General features: G+C 40.8%; 1 protein-coding gene across 1 annotated transcript in view; it reads right to left on the bottom strand.

Annotated features, from left to right (window-relative positions):
- Positions 1–16,893, bottom strand: part of kmt2ba (lysine (K)-specific methyltransferase 2Ba) — a 64,245-nt gene that overhangs the window by 44,578 nt on the left and 2,774 nt on the right. Inside the window, exons 2-6 of the mRNA XM_034160391.1 lie at positions 9,269–10,790; positions 8,939–9,102; positions 6,025–6,111; positions 5,537–5,693; positions 1,283–1,547 (exon numbers count right to left, since the gene is read on the bottom strand). Coding sequence (XP_034016282.1) covers positions 1,283–1,547; positions 5,537–5,693; positions 6,025–6,111; positions 8,939–9,102; positions 9,269–10,790 — 2,195 coding nt within the window. The remainder of the gene's footprint in view (positions 1–1,282; positions 1,548–5,536; positions 5,694–6,024; positions 6,112–8,938; positions 9,103–9,268; positions 10,791–16,893) is intronic.

Below are 16,893 nucleotides of genomic sequence, written 5' to 3'. Positions count from 1 at the left end.
TTACAAAATCTCCTGTAACAGTGGAATGTGCCGCAGAAGTGCTGATGTCCACATTTTCTGCGATTTCTCTGGTAGTCACATGACGTGCCGGATCAACACAGCCTTCACTTTGGAAATGATCTGGTCGTTTCAGCCTGTCGATGGCCGCTCGGAGCACCCTCCGCCGCTGTGGGCCGTCTTTAATCCAGTTGTAATGGTCCTTAATCTGTGTGACGCCGATATAATCTTCACCGAAAGCCATCTGAATTTTCCGAATGGTTTCCACCTGGCTGTCTCACACAGTTTCTGAAAAAATTTTCATGGAGCAAAGCGGCATTCGCTCAGCCATTTCCCTGACAATGAAAATCCGATGAGGGGGCTGGACCAGTGCTTACTCAAAGCCTGTCCACAGGCGAATGACGCAACCGACAGGCGTGAAAAAACTCACACATTTGCACGAAGGTTCAAGCTTGGCTGATGCAAAGGTCCGTTACTTTTCGGACAGACCTCGTAATTACCAACAGCACCGCTATAGTAAAAATTTGCGGGGAGGACACTGCCTTTCAGCTGGTCCCTTGTTTGCACTTGGGGTCGCCACAGCAAGTGCAAGGTGGATCTGTGTGTTAAATTGGCACAGGTTTTATGCCAAATGCCCTTCCTGATGCAACATCACATCTGATAGTTCACCGGAAAAAAGTTCCATAACCGATGTGTTGCAGAGGTTTCTAACATGTCAGTTAGCTGAAGTGCCATGTACACACATTTCTCGAATTTGCAAACTTTTAATTTACATTATGCTGGTACTTCCTGTTGGTACTCCATGCAAGTTTTGATGAATTTTAAAATCCTCTAAAATGCCCAAACTTGAAAATCCATCACACACTCTGGGCATCAATCAGAGTTGGCAAATTACAATACCATCTGAAACTATAATGTCAAAAATCTCAGATCTTACTGGGGTCATAGTGATCCTGCACAAGTTTGGATTATACTTGCCACATGGCTCGGACGATCTACGCAAAATTCTATGAACAAATGCATGACAAACAGATTGACAAATTCATGGTAGGAACATTTTTCTGATTAAAATAAAAAAAATGGTGCACAAAAATATATGCCCGGGGTCATAAATGACTCCACTCTCTCGCTTGAGGGTTAAATGCAATTCTGAGCATTTGCAACCTTTTAAACAAAACATTTAGCCAAAGACATTCACTAGTGTCTCAGAAACACAAATGCAATACAATCGTACAATAAAATTATCCTATGTTCTAGTCTTGCTAAAAATGTCAAATTTACTCACATGCAGCACTGTCGCTTGGTATTCGGCCCACCAAACTTCGGTTTATCCAGGCAGTTCACACACTTGGCGCAGTCATCCTCTACAGAACAACCTTTGCAGATTCCGCAGCGGCTGGCCTTCTTCCTAGGACCTCGCTTTATTTTGTTGATACTGTGGCCAACTCTCCTCCTCCTTCTCCTCCTCCTCTGGATGTATTCCTGAGGGACCTCCCTATTTGTCCAGTCCTGATCAGCAACATCATCTTCACCATCTTCATCTGCTACATCTGCAAGGATAAGATGGAAAAGTTGTAGGAAAGAGCTACAACAGACTTATGGACATAAAATGCATGTGACTGGGGTGGGGATGACATTTTTGGATGCCAGACCTTACTATTTAGTCTGCAGAACACATTACAAGTGTAAGAACTGTAAATAAAGGCATTCACTTGCTTGTTTATGGCTGTTTACCATCAAGCAAATGTGGTTTCTGCAGCTGGAGATTACTAATGGTGGCTACACTGCTGGAAAATTTGTGTCTTTTGATTAGTTGTGTGAGTGCATAAACACCACAGCAATCTACAATAAATCTACTTCTGGTGGACATACTCGTATTTTCTACCAAACTTATTTTTTATGGCTACTTTAAACCTACTCGAAGTAGATTTAAAACTTAATGGTTCTGATGACCTCAGGTCTCCCTGTGGTATATCGAAAGCTGGCACAAAATAATTAAGTACATGCGGCTGTATTTCAAATTATGTAAATAACAATTACTTCAAAGTTAATTTATCAAAAATTAAATGAATAATGTTGTTGCAATATGTTTGTTTTTGTTTCTCTACAGCACTAGATTTTGTGACAAAATTCAGGGTAGTGAGTCTTTGTCAAACAGCGCTTCCTCACCTCATACTGAGTGATGCTCACTCGACCACTTTTGGGTATAGCTTTCCAACAGCGGTGGCTAATCTGTGTGTGACAAAAGATAATTTTTGCTGGCAAATATTTTAGTTACAACTACATCGAGCTAACAAAGCATTTTTTTGGCTCAGCAGCTGTGGTTCTACTTAATTGGCCAATGCTTAAACAAAGTGATGCCCTCTCATCACATAAAATCTTAATTTTGTAAAATTAGGTGTTCACTAATGTAGCTTTAATTTAAAAAACTTGGGAAATGCTAATAAAACATTTTGGATGACAGGCTGCTGTAATTCTTGACTGACAGTTTACTAACAGAACTTTGGCATATAGCAAAGTGGAGCCATTTTTTGGTCACAATATAACCGTGAAATGTGATTATCCTGATGGTTCTGAGACCACAGTGACAGCTGTTGTATAGTACCTGCACCAGATTGTCAGACAAAATCATTCTCTTTCGATATCACCAAGGGAGACAGTGTGCCCAAATTGGTAACATTGCTACACTGTTCTCGTAACTGTTTAGTTGTGAAGTGATATCTTTCGAACAGCCACACACTTTGTCTTCCAAATTAAGTTTTCTTTTCTTCCAAGGTGGATACAAGAGATAAACAACAATGATGAATGTGCCACATCAAATAAAAACATGCTTAAACTTAGTTCTCCTTTTCTTTATGCAATATTTTAATTTCTATAAGGGGAAGCTATTATATACATCCAACAAGCACAGGCAGTCTTAGAGACGACAGACTGTCTCATGGACTATACAACGGCCTCCACTCCAAGAACACATTAGTTGTGTCTGTTCCCAACATCAGGGGAGTCAATCATCAGATGCAGGACCACTCAACTTTTGATATTAAATTACTCAAAAGTTACGATCACACAATTATAATTCAAATATGTATATCATGTACAGAATATTAACTAACCATATATATTTGTGCTATATATACGAGGTCTGTTAGAAAAGTATCAGACCTTTTTTTTTTTTTTTTTTTCAAAAACCTGATGGATTTGAATCACGTGTGCTTGCATGAGCCAACCTTGAACCTTCGTGCGCATGCGTGATTTTTTTCACGCCTGTCGGTTGCGTCATTCGTCTGTGAGCAGGCTTTGAGTGAGCACTGGTCCTCCCCCCTCGTCTGATTTTCATTGCGAGGAAAATGTCTGAATGATTGGAGCAGCGCTGAATCAAATTTTTCCAGAAACTGTGAGAGACAGCCAGGTGGAAACCATTCGGAAGATTCAGGCGGCTTTCGGTGGCTTTTCAGTCGAGTGAGTATCCGAGAAATTGTGTAAGAGCTGGACATGTCACAACATGTCCTGTGAGACTTCCAACACGGAGGTGCTTTTTGTTCTGCGCCATTAGTGGCTCCATCCCGACGCGCGAACCCTCCGCATGTCTTTCATTACAAAATCTTCTTTCACAGTGGAATGTGCCGAAAAAGTGCTGATGTTCACCTCTTCTGCAATTTCTCTGGTAGTCAGACGACGTCCCGGATCAACACAGCGTTCACTTTGGAAATGATCTGGTCGTTTCAGCCTGTCGATGGCCTCCGCCATTGTGCGCCATCTTTAAACTGGTTGTAACACTCCTTAATCTGTGTGATGCCCATAGGATTGTCACCGAAAGCCGTCTGAATCCTCCCAATGGTTTCCATCTGACTGTCTCACAGTTTCTGGGAAAATTTGATCCTTTCCTTGCAATGAAAATCCAACGAGGGGGGAGGACCAGTGCTCACACAAAGCCTGCTCACAGGCAAATAACTCAACCAACAGGCGTGAAAAAATCAAGCATGCACACGAAGGTTCAAGGTTGGCTCATGCAAGCACACATGATTCAAATCCATCAGGTTTTTTGAAAAATAAATAAATAAATAAGGTCTGATGCTTTTCTAACAGACCTCGTATATATATTTATTAAGGACTCTTTCCCGAAAATCTGCTGTTATAGCAATCTCTGGTGTAACATGAAGTACGAACTTTCAGCATATTCTCCTCCCTGGCATAGATCTAAAGTGCCAGATCCTAATTATTTTAACATTGTCTGACAGATAAGAAGGTGTCTGTAAAAACAAATGTCTGTATCAAATTTACAATCAGTTGATGTGCATTTATTAATTTATAGCAAATTTGTAATCAGGATGTCAGGGTCTCCATTTCACATGGGGTCCAGAAACCTTTGTCTGCTGACCATCACCCTAACAACCAGATTATAGATAAAGACACATATAGGTGATAATCGGGAAGCACTTTGTCTAAACTAACTTTGCATACAATTACAGCGATAAAAATGCATATTTTTTGGGGGTAAACCAGGCATCTTTAGGAATCGCACAGCACGTAATTGTCAGCTGGCTGGAGGTCATTTTGCCCTACTGAGCTGCAGATGACTTTCTTAATGTAGGTTTTTCCATATGAAAATATCTTCTGAAAACACTTTTTGAGAACTATATTTTGATCAAAATTCTGACAATGAAAACTTAAATACAGCACTTTTGTAGCCCTTTTCTTGAACCTCCTACTCTGTTGTAACTATTAGGCAGTGAGAGGCTCGAGGCAGGCTGCTAATAGGATAGGTCAGTACAACAGCAGGCCTCTATTCTGCTGACACTTTAATATTTTCTCATGAAAATTATACAATAAGAAAGCTCTTTGAGAATTAATGGCTGACAGTCCCCACAACACTAGCAGCAGGGCACAGCCCAGCCTGCTGCAGCTTCTACTACTCCCAGCCTGGAACAGAGTATATGTGATATCACTGTTTTGCCACATGTGATCAAGCGATATTCTGTCCTGTCTGTTTTGAGTCAGACACCTTGTCTGTGTTGTTTCTGTAGTTTTGTAGGTTAGATTACAACAAGGAACACATTTCGGACTGAGTAAACCAAACTGACTGTGACTAAGTACTTCATCGTATGTGAAAGCAGTCTTAATTTATACAGCTCACATCACCAGAAACCACATCAGCACTGTCTTCCTCCCTCTATCTACAATATGACTATTAGTACAAGCTGATATGAGTTGGCATCATACTCACCAATAATATAAAGCTATGAACTCTATATATATAGTTATTATGATTATTTTCAAAAATTGTATTCCTTGTTCACTGACTTGGGTATAATTGAACAACTGAAAAATGATCTAAGAACTTCTTCTCAAAAATAAGCCTCAACATTGCAAAATTAATCTATTGTTCACTTAATCGTTAAAGAACAAGTCAAATCACTGAACGCGAACAGTTGGCATGTACAAGTAATTACATCAAAATGCATATAGGTGTACCATCTAAACATCCAGTGCACCAGAGTTACATCGTGCATATTGCATGAAACAACATATGCAGACGTACCTTCCACAGCAGGAGAAAGTGTGATGCCCTCTCTTTCGTGAAGTGGCAGGGCACTGAGCCTGGGAATGTCATCTGGCACAAGAGCACGGGGCTGTCCCAGAGCCACTGCCGCTGCCCGACATACGTGCTTTATCCTTGGACCACCAAGTGGTTGCTCCTACAAATGCACAAAAAGGGCCAAAAATGAAATGCAGAACTATTTGGACAAAAGGGAAAGTAATTATCACACTATCATAGGTGATGTGCCCCAAATGGCATTTAGTCCATTACACATTATCAATTGTATGCATCAGGCAGCTCCAAGATAAACATCTAACAGATTACAATAACAATTTGATAATAACGTCATCACAACACTGCAGTAAACACAGCCTGGCTCTATCCAAGCACAGCCAGAGGAAAATACCGGGCTACAGAAAAACACAAACTACACTGGGTACAACAACCACTGAAAGAAAGTAAGACATTTGCATATTTAAAACCATCACCTGGGGATGAACTTCTTTAGGAGATATGCCAACTCTCCTCCTCCTCCTCCCCCCACTCACTGGCGCTTGTGTTTCTGTGGATCCCAACTATTTGAGCGTGTTAGTATGAAAAGAAGGAGGGAAAAAAAAAAACGTAAGAAAAATTTTGGGAAACCTGTGAATTGTATATCACTAACATATTTACAAATGGACAGAACTGTACTAAGGACATCGTCTTCACTTAATTTCAAGATATTGACTGCAGCCACTTGAAAGATTTGGCTGATGGCCATGAACAAACAAGTCAATAGTGGCTGGAAGACAGGAATGGACAAGTAGCTGAGGACATTATTCAATAAGAATATGCACCAATATTCCAAGTTTATGTGGCTGTGGAAATATATAAATATATACGAGGGCTGTCAATAAAGTATAGGTCCTTTTTATTTTTTTCAAAAACTATATGGATTTCATTCATATGTTTTTACGTCAGACATGCTTGAATCCTCGTGCGCATGCGTGAGTTTTTCCACGCCTGTCGGTGAAGTCATTCGCCTGTGAGCACTCTTTGTGGGAGGAGTCATCCAGCCCCTCGTCGGAATTCTTTCGTCTGAGAAGTTGCTGGGAGACTGGTGCTTTGTTTGATCAAAATTTTTTCTAAACCTGCGAGGCACATCGAAGTGGACACGGTTTGAAAAATTAAGCTAGTTTTCGGTGAAAATTTTACCAGCTGATGAGAGATTTTGAGGTGATACTGTTGCTTTAAGGACTTCCCACGGAGTGGGACGTCGCGCAGCGCTCCCAGGCGCCGTCGTCAGCCTGTTTCAAGCTGAAAACCTCCACATTTCAGGCTCTATTGATCCAGGACGTCGTGAGAGAACAGAGAAGTTTCAGAAGAAGTCGGTTTCAGCATTTTATCCGGATATTCCACTGTTAAAGGAGATTTTTTTAAATGAAAAACGTGCGGACGGGTCCGCGCGTCGGGATGCAGCCGGCATGGTGCGGCGACAGGAAAAACACCTCCGTGTTGATAACCATTTGTAAAATCCAGGCGGCTTTTGATGGCTTTCAGTGGAGTGAGTATATGAGAAATTGTTTAACAGCTGGGCATGTTCCAACTTGTCCTTAAGGCTTCCAACAGAGGTGTTTTTCCTGTGGCGGAGGGTCGCGGCGGCCGTGAGCCGACGCTGCAATCCGTCCGCACGTCTTTCATTAAAAAAATCTCCTTTAACATATATATATATACACACACATATATATACATATATACACACACATATATATATACATATATACACACACATATATATATACATATACACACACACATATATATACATATACACACACACATATATATACATATATACACACACACATATATATACATATATACACACACACATATATATACATATATACACACACATATATATATACATATATACACACACATATATATATACATATATACACACACATATATATATACATATACACACACATATATATATATACACACACACATATATATACATATACACACACACATATATATACATACACACACACATATATATACATACACACACATATATATACATACACACACACATATATATACATACACACACACATATATATACATACACACACACATATATATACATACACACACACACATATATATACATATATACACACACATATATACATATATACACACACATATATATATATACACACACATATATATACATACACACACACACATATATATACATACACACACACATATATATACACACACACATATATACACACACATAGAGGGTTCTAGCTAGCGCAAACTTGCGTTACAGCCCGTTACACTATAATTTTGGACCGTTACGCTTATTTTGGACCGTTACAATTTTCAATACAGCGTCTGTAATCAACCGTTTCTGCAGCGCGACTCCAGTTTGAAGCGTGAATCAAAGCAATGCTTCGATTCAATGGCTCGTGGCTCTTTGATTCGCTGCTCTTCAGAAGCGGCAAGTCCGCTTAACCCCCCTGAAAGCCATTAAAATATCATGAGTCACTTTTGTGTGTATTAAAGTCACTGGGACTCTTAATCGTCCTCCATTCCGTTGTCACAACTTGAAACGCTGCGCGGCTCTCTGCCGAGACAGAGTCCGCTCGGAATTAATATCTTCAAAACAAATCGCCGCTTTAAATAAAATGACACCTATACCTATATATACAGGGTTCTAGCTAGGATAAAGTTTTAGCATAGTGGTAATGTCGAGGGAGCGAAGCGACCAAGGGGTGGGAATGGTGCGAAATGGGGGAAGCTTTTAAAAATTCAAGCTATAAATTGGCCATTCTAGGGGTACCCAAAGAGGTACCCGTCACCTCGCTTTCTGATTGGCTGCACGTCACATTCAGCAGGCTGCGTGCTCATTTGTGGTCGGAGGACACCACACACGCTGCGATATCGGGTCAAGACAATCCAACATGTTGAATATTCCAGATTTGCGATCGGAGTGCCCTGACATCCTTCCCAGCAGATCAGAGTGCTCTTAACACACCACACACAGCAGGAATATCTGATGAGATTATCTTTAGCGTCATCATGATTATCGGGCATCCTTAAGATTTTTGGAAGGAGAAGATCAGGTCCGATATCGGCCTAATTATCTTGCTGTGTGAACCAGGCTTTAGACTGAGTTGAACTTTGACAATGGTGAGTTTGAGGTCAAGAGATGGTGCTCGCTTTCAATGGAATGTCGTGCAAGCTCCATTTTTACGAGACGCGGAGTTTGCGTGATGCTTCTCATTAAAAATAATGGGTTTTAGAGTAATGCACACCTGTACAAAGGTTTTTCCAACATTTAAATTTAAATGATAAAACCGGCGCCTTTGTAGTGACCCTTTTCAGGGACTAATCTCTCACCTGTGATAACTTGAGCTGCTTTTGCTGATCAATTTTGATGAGCTGCACTTTAGCCTTTTTCAATAGGTGGAGCATTCTCTTATTGGCTCCACTAAGGCCAAGCCGATGGCTAGTTATACCAACTTCCAAAGTCTCTGTACTGTGCCCAGCTGTGGATTCTTCATCTGTCAATCAAGTAACATTTGTTAGAGCATTAATATGGGAAAGCTAGAAAACACACAGAGCAAGCATGTTATATGTCAGTTACAGATAACACCACTTAAAAACTATATTTTTTTTAGTGTAAAATGAGTGATATTTCATTACAAGTAAATGAGTGTTGATTCTTACACTTGCTTCCTGCAGAGCTTGCTGCAGCTGTTTCTGCTTTTGGCATATGAGAAGATGCTCCCTCATCAGTGTTCACCATGATAGCTAGTTTCCTCACAACACCAGGAGAGTCCATCTCCTCCATCATTAGCTTAGACCGCCGTCTCTTTCTGGAGTCCTGAGGTGTCTGATCCTCCTGAGTGTCAGCCTGGCCTTTCTTTTTTTCTGCCAGTTTCAAAGTCAATTTTTTGAGGTTTTTGTAGATCTCTAAATGGCTACTGCCTGGATTCGACTTTGGTGAAAACTTTGTAACAGAAGATGGACTGTCACACACAGATATTGTGTCACTGTCTGAGTGCACTGAGTTACCATCATAATTTATCTCGTGAAACGATGAACTCTGCTTTTCCTCTTCTTTCTGTTGATTCTTTATCCATGCTGACAGAGAACCTTTTGGAAAGGGAATCATTTCCTCATCAAAGAACCTCTTTGGGGCTTTGATGACACGGGAGGACCTTCCACTTGTTACAGAAGGTGAAGAATTGTTGGCGCTCTGCTGAACTTGGCCAGCACATGAACTAGGCTCATCACCTGCTGGAGTAATACTCTGACCTGGCAGCTGCAACTCACTACTCTCACGTGCCTGTGTAGCTGGAATGGAGTCTGGCACATAGGTGTAAAACACATGCCTGATGCGACTACGAGGGTTTTTTTGACCAGATGGAACAATTTTACCCGACTTTCGCCTGTGCCCAAAGAAAGATTTACGTTTAGATGTTCTGAATATTCTTTTCTTAGAAGAATCTACTGCCTTGCACTCAAGAGGCATTGCTGCCTCCTGTCCACTCTGGGCTCCTGCCTCAGCTCCAGCTTCAGGAGAAGTGCCAATTTCCTCAGCTATTCTCATCCTCTGCTGTTTGTCCAGGGATGCAATTGACAGAGCAACAGCTTGAGATGTGCGTTTAGCTGGTCCAGGTCGAAACCCCTTCATTCCTTTCATGGATCTTGTCAAGTGGGCTTGGTCTACATCCTCCCCTGACACCTCACCCTGCTCTTTAATCTTGAAGGCTTTTTCTCTGCTCTTTGGTGCTGTCAACGGACACACAACCTTATCTTTCTTGATAACAGCAGAGGTAGTCGCTGTTTGGCTTTGCACGCTGCCTAAGTTTGCCCTTTCTGCCCTTGTTCTATTAAAATTATTTGATATCATGCTGTTCTGTGTACCTGAGGGTTGTTCATTTCTATGTCTGGCTTCATCAGGAATAGCTATTTGCTTGATGGGAAGCTTAATGGCCATCTTTAGGGATGGCTTCTCTTTTACTGGGCTCTCCTTAACACTCTGGACTTCTTTAGGACTCCTCGGTACAATTTTACCAATCAGTGGTGGTTTTGGGGACTTGGGTATAATTTTTCCAATTAGAGGCTTTGTTGTTGAAGTGTCTGAAGCCTCAGGGGACTTTGACTGGCTGACTGATGAGTTTGAAGATCTGTCAGTTTTCTTTAGTCGAACTGTTGAGGCCCCAAATCCAGTAAACTCTTCCTCCTAGAATAAGAGGGGGGTGGGGGGGTGGTGGATAAACATATGACATTAAATACGTCAGAAAGCATCAAGAGGAAGCCACATCAGCTTGGCATGTAAAATAAAAACACAACTTGTAAATAAATTCACAAGTTCCAGTACATTGCTTTAAATAACTCTAGGTCAGGGGTGGCAAAGTTCGGTCCTCAAGAGCCACCTTCCTGACACTCTTAGTTGTCTCCCTGCTCCAACATACCTGAATCCAATGAAAGGCTCATTAAAAGTCTGCTAACGAGTCTTTCATTGGATTCAGGTGTGTTGGAGCAGGGAGACAAGAGTGTCAGGAAGGTGGCTCTCGAGGACCGAACTTGGCCACCCCTGCTCTAGGTCATGCAATTATTGTCAATTCATTTATCAGTAATTATATAAAAAACATATTTAGTATGAATGTGGACACATCTAAATATTCAGCATAACTTAAGCCTGGGTCCCACCAAATAATGAATGATGAAGGAGCCACGCAGCATGTTTTCTTTGCTACGAGAGGGTTTCTTCAACTATCGTGGGAGTTTCATGGCTCTGAGTGGCTCTTACAGTCATTATCTTCAGTTAACGAGGCTCTTCCCTGAGCGTGGAGCTAATTTCAAGAAGTTCAAAATTTAGCAACAACAGCGTGGCGCAGTTTGTGTACGAGTTACTGCGACGGCATAGAGGCATTTACGTGGTGCTTACGAGTCTGCTAAAAGCCCTTCCGTGCGCCTGCCAGCTACGCATGACCTAAGAGGCTATTTTTGGAACGGCTGCCCTCTACATAAAATAATTATTTTGTAGCGGATTAATCATTTTCTGCCAAACCTTGGATGCTGAAAACACCTCTAATCACTTCGGGAATCAGAGGACTGTTTCATCTGGATGCTTTTTTTCCCTCTCTTTCCTGCTCCATGTGGAACAGCTTAAGGTAACTATTTTTAATGTTTTTTTATAGCTTGATAAAACAGTTCCTAGCTGTAAAAGTATGTCTATTGTATGTTGATTTAACATGTTAATGGACCACATGAGCTCCGCTGTGTGTGCGCGCACTGACGCAGTGACTCATCATCACGCTTCAAACAAGCATTTAGGCAGAACACCAGGTCACAAAAGAGTGATTTTTCAGTCAATATTGGACAAACACAAAGTTAAAATTTGGGTGACTGCGTTTAAGTGGATGTGTAGCCACGGAAGAAATAACTTCAGTGAAGCCGCTAAAAGCAGAGGAGAAGCTGTGCAGAATCACAGAAGGAGAGCCAGAAGGAGAGTGCGCAAAAGACCGATTTTGAAGACATAACACAAAGTTAAAAGTTGTATCACGGTGACTTGTAAGCTGCGGAAGAAATGATCCACAGGTGTATATAATAAAGCGGCCACCTCATTCTGTATGCAGAACGGCACCGCGCGCAAAAGAGCGCTTTTACAGAAATAAACGGACGAACACAAAGTTATAAGTGGAATCACGTGGTAAAAATGACTGTGTTTAAAGCCAGGGAAAAAAATAAAGCCAGCAAGCCACAGATGGAAAGGAAGACACTTAGAAAGAGCACAGAGGCAGATCTCCATGAAAGGACAACAGCAGCGCGTGTGCAAAAGAGCGATTTTGCAGAAATAAACGGAGGAACACAAAGTTAAAAGTGGAATCACGTGGTAAAAATGACTGTTTAAAGCCAGGGAAAAAATAAAGCCAGCAAGCCACTTAGAAAGAGCACAGAGGCGGCTGTCCATGAAAGGACAACAGCAGCGCGGGTGCAAAAGAGCGATTTTGCAGAAATAAACAGACAAAGTTTTGTGTGTTTAAAGCCGCAGAAGAAAAGTCAGCGAGCCATGGAGCCAGCGAGGAGCACAGAGGCGGCTCTCCAGGAAACATGGTTTGGTTCTAGCTGGTCTGGTGCATTACAGGTGGACAGCAGCCTGGCGCACAGCGCACAACCGCGGAACTGTGCCGGAGTGTCTATTTTTGGACTGCGTAAAAAAAAAAAAAAAAAAAAAATAGGACATCTTTAAATGTTGCTGTGAATCTATGAATTGAAAACCCACACTTTAAAGGGACCAGGTGTGGGAGGGCTGGAGGTTTGGACCAAACCCATGCCTAAATGTGCACCAACATGGCATTATCATGGCACTACGTGGCTTAGTGTGGTTGATGCGAGCCAGTCGAGGCTCTAATGACCGGTCGGTCATGGCTCACTAGAGGCTGCAACATGGCACATGCGGGGTACAGAGAGGCACATAGAGGCACCTTCATAGCGGATACGTGACAGATGAAAACGTGGGCCATTCTTCGAATAATCACTGACACACCCATGCGTGGCTCCTTCTTCATCCTTCATTATTCGGTGGGACCCAGGCTTTAGAGAACTACCGTTGCTTAAAACTAAGATAAAGAAACCAATTAGCTATTTTGTTCGGTTTTGTTTTAACTGTTTTTTGTGAGTGTTAATATAGAGTTGTTGTCTTCTCATCAGCATAACTAAATTTTAAAGGAAAAATAAGACAGTTCACACAAGCCAATGTATGGATTTTACAACTCAAATAGCTATTTCATGTTGCTTTTCAAGAAATATAAATAATCTCAGCCATTTCTACAGTCATTGCAGATCATCAGATATTTGTACAACAAAGTAAAATCTCTCTTATTTCAGAGTTGCATCAGTATAAATACTACTGATACACCAGAACAGCCTCTCTTCATTCTGAATCACAGGTCATATCATATTATATGCATTCAATCAGGGGTGTAACACATGTATAAAACTCTACTGCTCTACATATTCAGGAGAAACACTGGCACAGTCCATGTGCATCAACTGCAGCAAAAACACAACAACGCAAAACACCAGGAACAGTTTTAACAGTATTTTTATATGTATTAATATCCACCTTCATGCTGATAATAACAGTGAAAAAGCTCCCATAATGGAATCTCCCTAACAGCACTGAAGAGAAGGTAAGTGATGGGTGGTAGTCAAGGCAAGCACCCACGGGATTTACTGGAGTACAAGCCATGTGACTCCCATATTACAGCCCACATAAATAGGATTGCATCAGTGTTGTGGGACTGATGTGAGGCATAACAACTCATCCTGTGGAGGTAAAAAAGAATTTATGCAACACGCACAAAAAGATAAATTACACTACAAAGCTGATATTACTGTCACATTAATAACAACAGGTTAAAAAAACAAACAAACAAAAAAAACCTCACTTGTCAGATTTTCCAATCCAACAACCCATGAGAGAATGTATGTGTGTGCTGGACTGGATGTGTGTCTGAACAGATTTTGATTTATTCTCACTTTACCTCTGTGACCAGCTGACAGTGCTCTCCAAACCCACACTTGCTCAGAGAGAGCCCAAATTCCTCACAACTCAAAGAGCATATGCAGGGAACACAGGTCCAACAACAAACAAAATGCAAGGATAAAATATAGACTATTTCTTTTGTTTATTATCATTGATAAGGTGAAATTCCACAAAAATAGCATGGAAAAGCTCAGGGCACTGACAAGGACATAATGGGAATATCAGGAACGCAGTGTTTGTTTCACTGAGACATGGCTGCAAAACATATTCCATACACCATATCCACCTTCTCTGGATTTTAGACTGTACAGGCTGATAGAGATTGCAGACAGGGCAGTATAAAAAAAAAAAAGGGGGGGGGGGAGATTGCAGCAGTCACAAACAACAGATGGTCTAAACCTCGACATGTTAGCAGAGTTGTAGTCTTACACACCTCTCTGCAGCTTCTCTCCCCCTGCCATCCCCTCATTACCCCATCCCCGTAGAGACGGTGCCTGCTCCCAGACTACCAATAACCAGCAAAAATCTATTTAAGCATAAAAATTCAAAAAGAAAAAATAATATAGCACCTTCTACTGCACCACAGACTAAAACAGTTAAATGTGGTCTATTAAACATTAGGTCTCTCTCTTCTAAGTCCCTGTTGGTAAATGATATAATAATTGATCAACATATTGATTTATTCTGCCTAACAGAAACCTGGTTACAGCAGGATGAATATGTTAGTTTAAATGAGTCAACACCCCCGAGTCACACTAACTGTCAGAATGCTCGTAGCACGGGCCGGGGCGGTGGATTAGCAGCAATCTTCCATTCCAGCTTATTAATTAATCAAAAACCCAGACAGAGCTTTAATTCATTTGAAAGCTTGTCTCTTAGTCTTGTCCATCCAAATTGGAAGTCCCAAAAACCAGTTTTATTTGTATTTTATTTATATCTATCGTCCACCTGGTCGTTACTGTGAGTTTCTCTGTGAATTTTCAGACCTTTTGTCTGACTTAGTGCTTAGCTCAGATAAGATAATTATAGTGGGCGATTTTAACATCCACACAGATGCTGAGAATGACAGCCTCAACACTGCATTTAATCTATTATTAGACTCTATTGGCTTTGCTCAAAAAGTAAATGAGTCCACCCACCACTTTAATCATATCTTAGATCTTGTTCTGACTTATGGTATGGAAATAGAAGACTTAACAGTATTCCCTGAAAACTCCCTTCTGTCTGATCATTTTTTAATAACATTTACATTACATTTACTCTGATGGACTACCCAGCAGTAGGGAATAAGTTTCATTACACTAGAAGTCTTTCAGAAAGCGCTGTAACTAGGTTTAAGGATATGATTCCTTCTTTATGTTCTCTAATGCCATATAACAACACAGTGCAGAGTAGCTACCTAAACTCTGTAAGGGAGATAGAGTATCTCGTCAATAGTTTTACATCCTCATTGAAGACAACTTTGGATGCTGTAGCTCCTCTGAAAAAGAGAGCTTTAAATCAGAAGTGTCTGACTCCATGGTATAACTCTCAAACTCGTAGCTTAAAGCAGATAACCCGTAAGTTGGAGAGGAAATGGCGTCTCACTAATTTAGAAGATCTTCACTTAGCCTGGAAAAAGAGTCTGTTGCTCTATAAAAAAAGCCCCCCGTAAAGCTAGGACATCTTTCTACTCATCACTAATTGAAGAAAATAAGAACCCCAGGTTTCTTTTCAGCACTGTAGCCAGGCTGACAAAGAGTCAGAGCTCTATTGAGCTGAGTATTCCATTATCTTTAACTAGTAATGAGTTCATGACTTTCTTTGCTAACAAAATTTTAACTATTAGAGAAAAAATTACTCATAACCATCCCAAAGACGTATCGTTATCTTTGGCTGCTTTCAGTGATGCCGGTATTTGGTTAGACTCTTTCTCTCCGATTGTTCTGTCTGAGTTATTTTCATTAGTTACTTCATCCAAACCATCAACATGTTTATTAGACCCCATTCCTACCAGGCTGCTCAAGGAAGCCCTACCATTATTTAATGCTTCGATCTTAAATATGATCAATCTATCTTTGTTAGTTGGCTATGTACCACAGGCTTTTAAGGTGGCAGTAATTAAACCATTACTTAAAAAGCCATCACTTGACCCAGCTATCTTAGCTAATTATAGGCCAATCTCCAACCTTCCTTTTCTCTCAAAAATTCTTGAAAGGGTAGTTGTAAAACAGCTAACTGATCATCTGCAGAGGAATGGTCTATTTGAAGAGTTTCAGTCAGGTTTTAGAATTCATCATAGTACAGAAACAGCATTAGTGAAGGTTACAAATGATCTTCTTATGGCCTCGGACAGTGGACTCATCTCTGTGCTTGTTCTGTTAGACCTCAGTGCTGCTTTTGATACTGTTGACCATAAAATTTTATTACAGAGATTAGAGCATGCCATAGGTATTAAAGGCACTGCGCTGCGGTGGTTTGAATCATATTTGTCTAATAGATTACAATTTGTTCATGTAAATGGGGAATCTTCTTCACAGACTAAAGTTAATTATGGAGTTCCACAAGGTTCTGTGCTAGGACCAATTTTATTCACTTTATATATGCTTCCCTTAGGCAGTATTATTAGACGGTATTGCTTAAATTTTCATTGTTACGCAGATGATACCCAGCTTTATCTATCCATGAAGCCAGAGGACACACACCAATTAGCTAAACTGCAGGATTGTCTTACAGACATAAAGACATGGATGACCTCTAATTTCCTGCTTTTAAACTCAGATAAAACTGAAGTTATTGTTCTTGGCCCCAC

Source organism: Thalassophryne amazonica, chromosome 20 (assembly GCF_902500255.1).
Source record: "Thalassophryne amazonica chromosome 20, fThaAma1.1, whole genome shotgun sequence".
NCBI lineage: Eukaryota > Metazoa > Chordata > Actinopteri > Batrachoidiformes > Batrachoididae > Thalassophryne > Thalassophryne amazonica.
The sequence above is the reverse complement of the archived record's forward strand: the minus strand, read 5'-3'. Positions and strand labels throughout refer to the sequence as shown.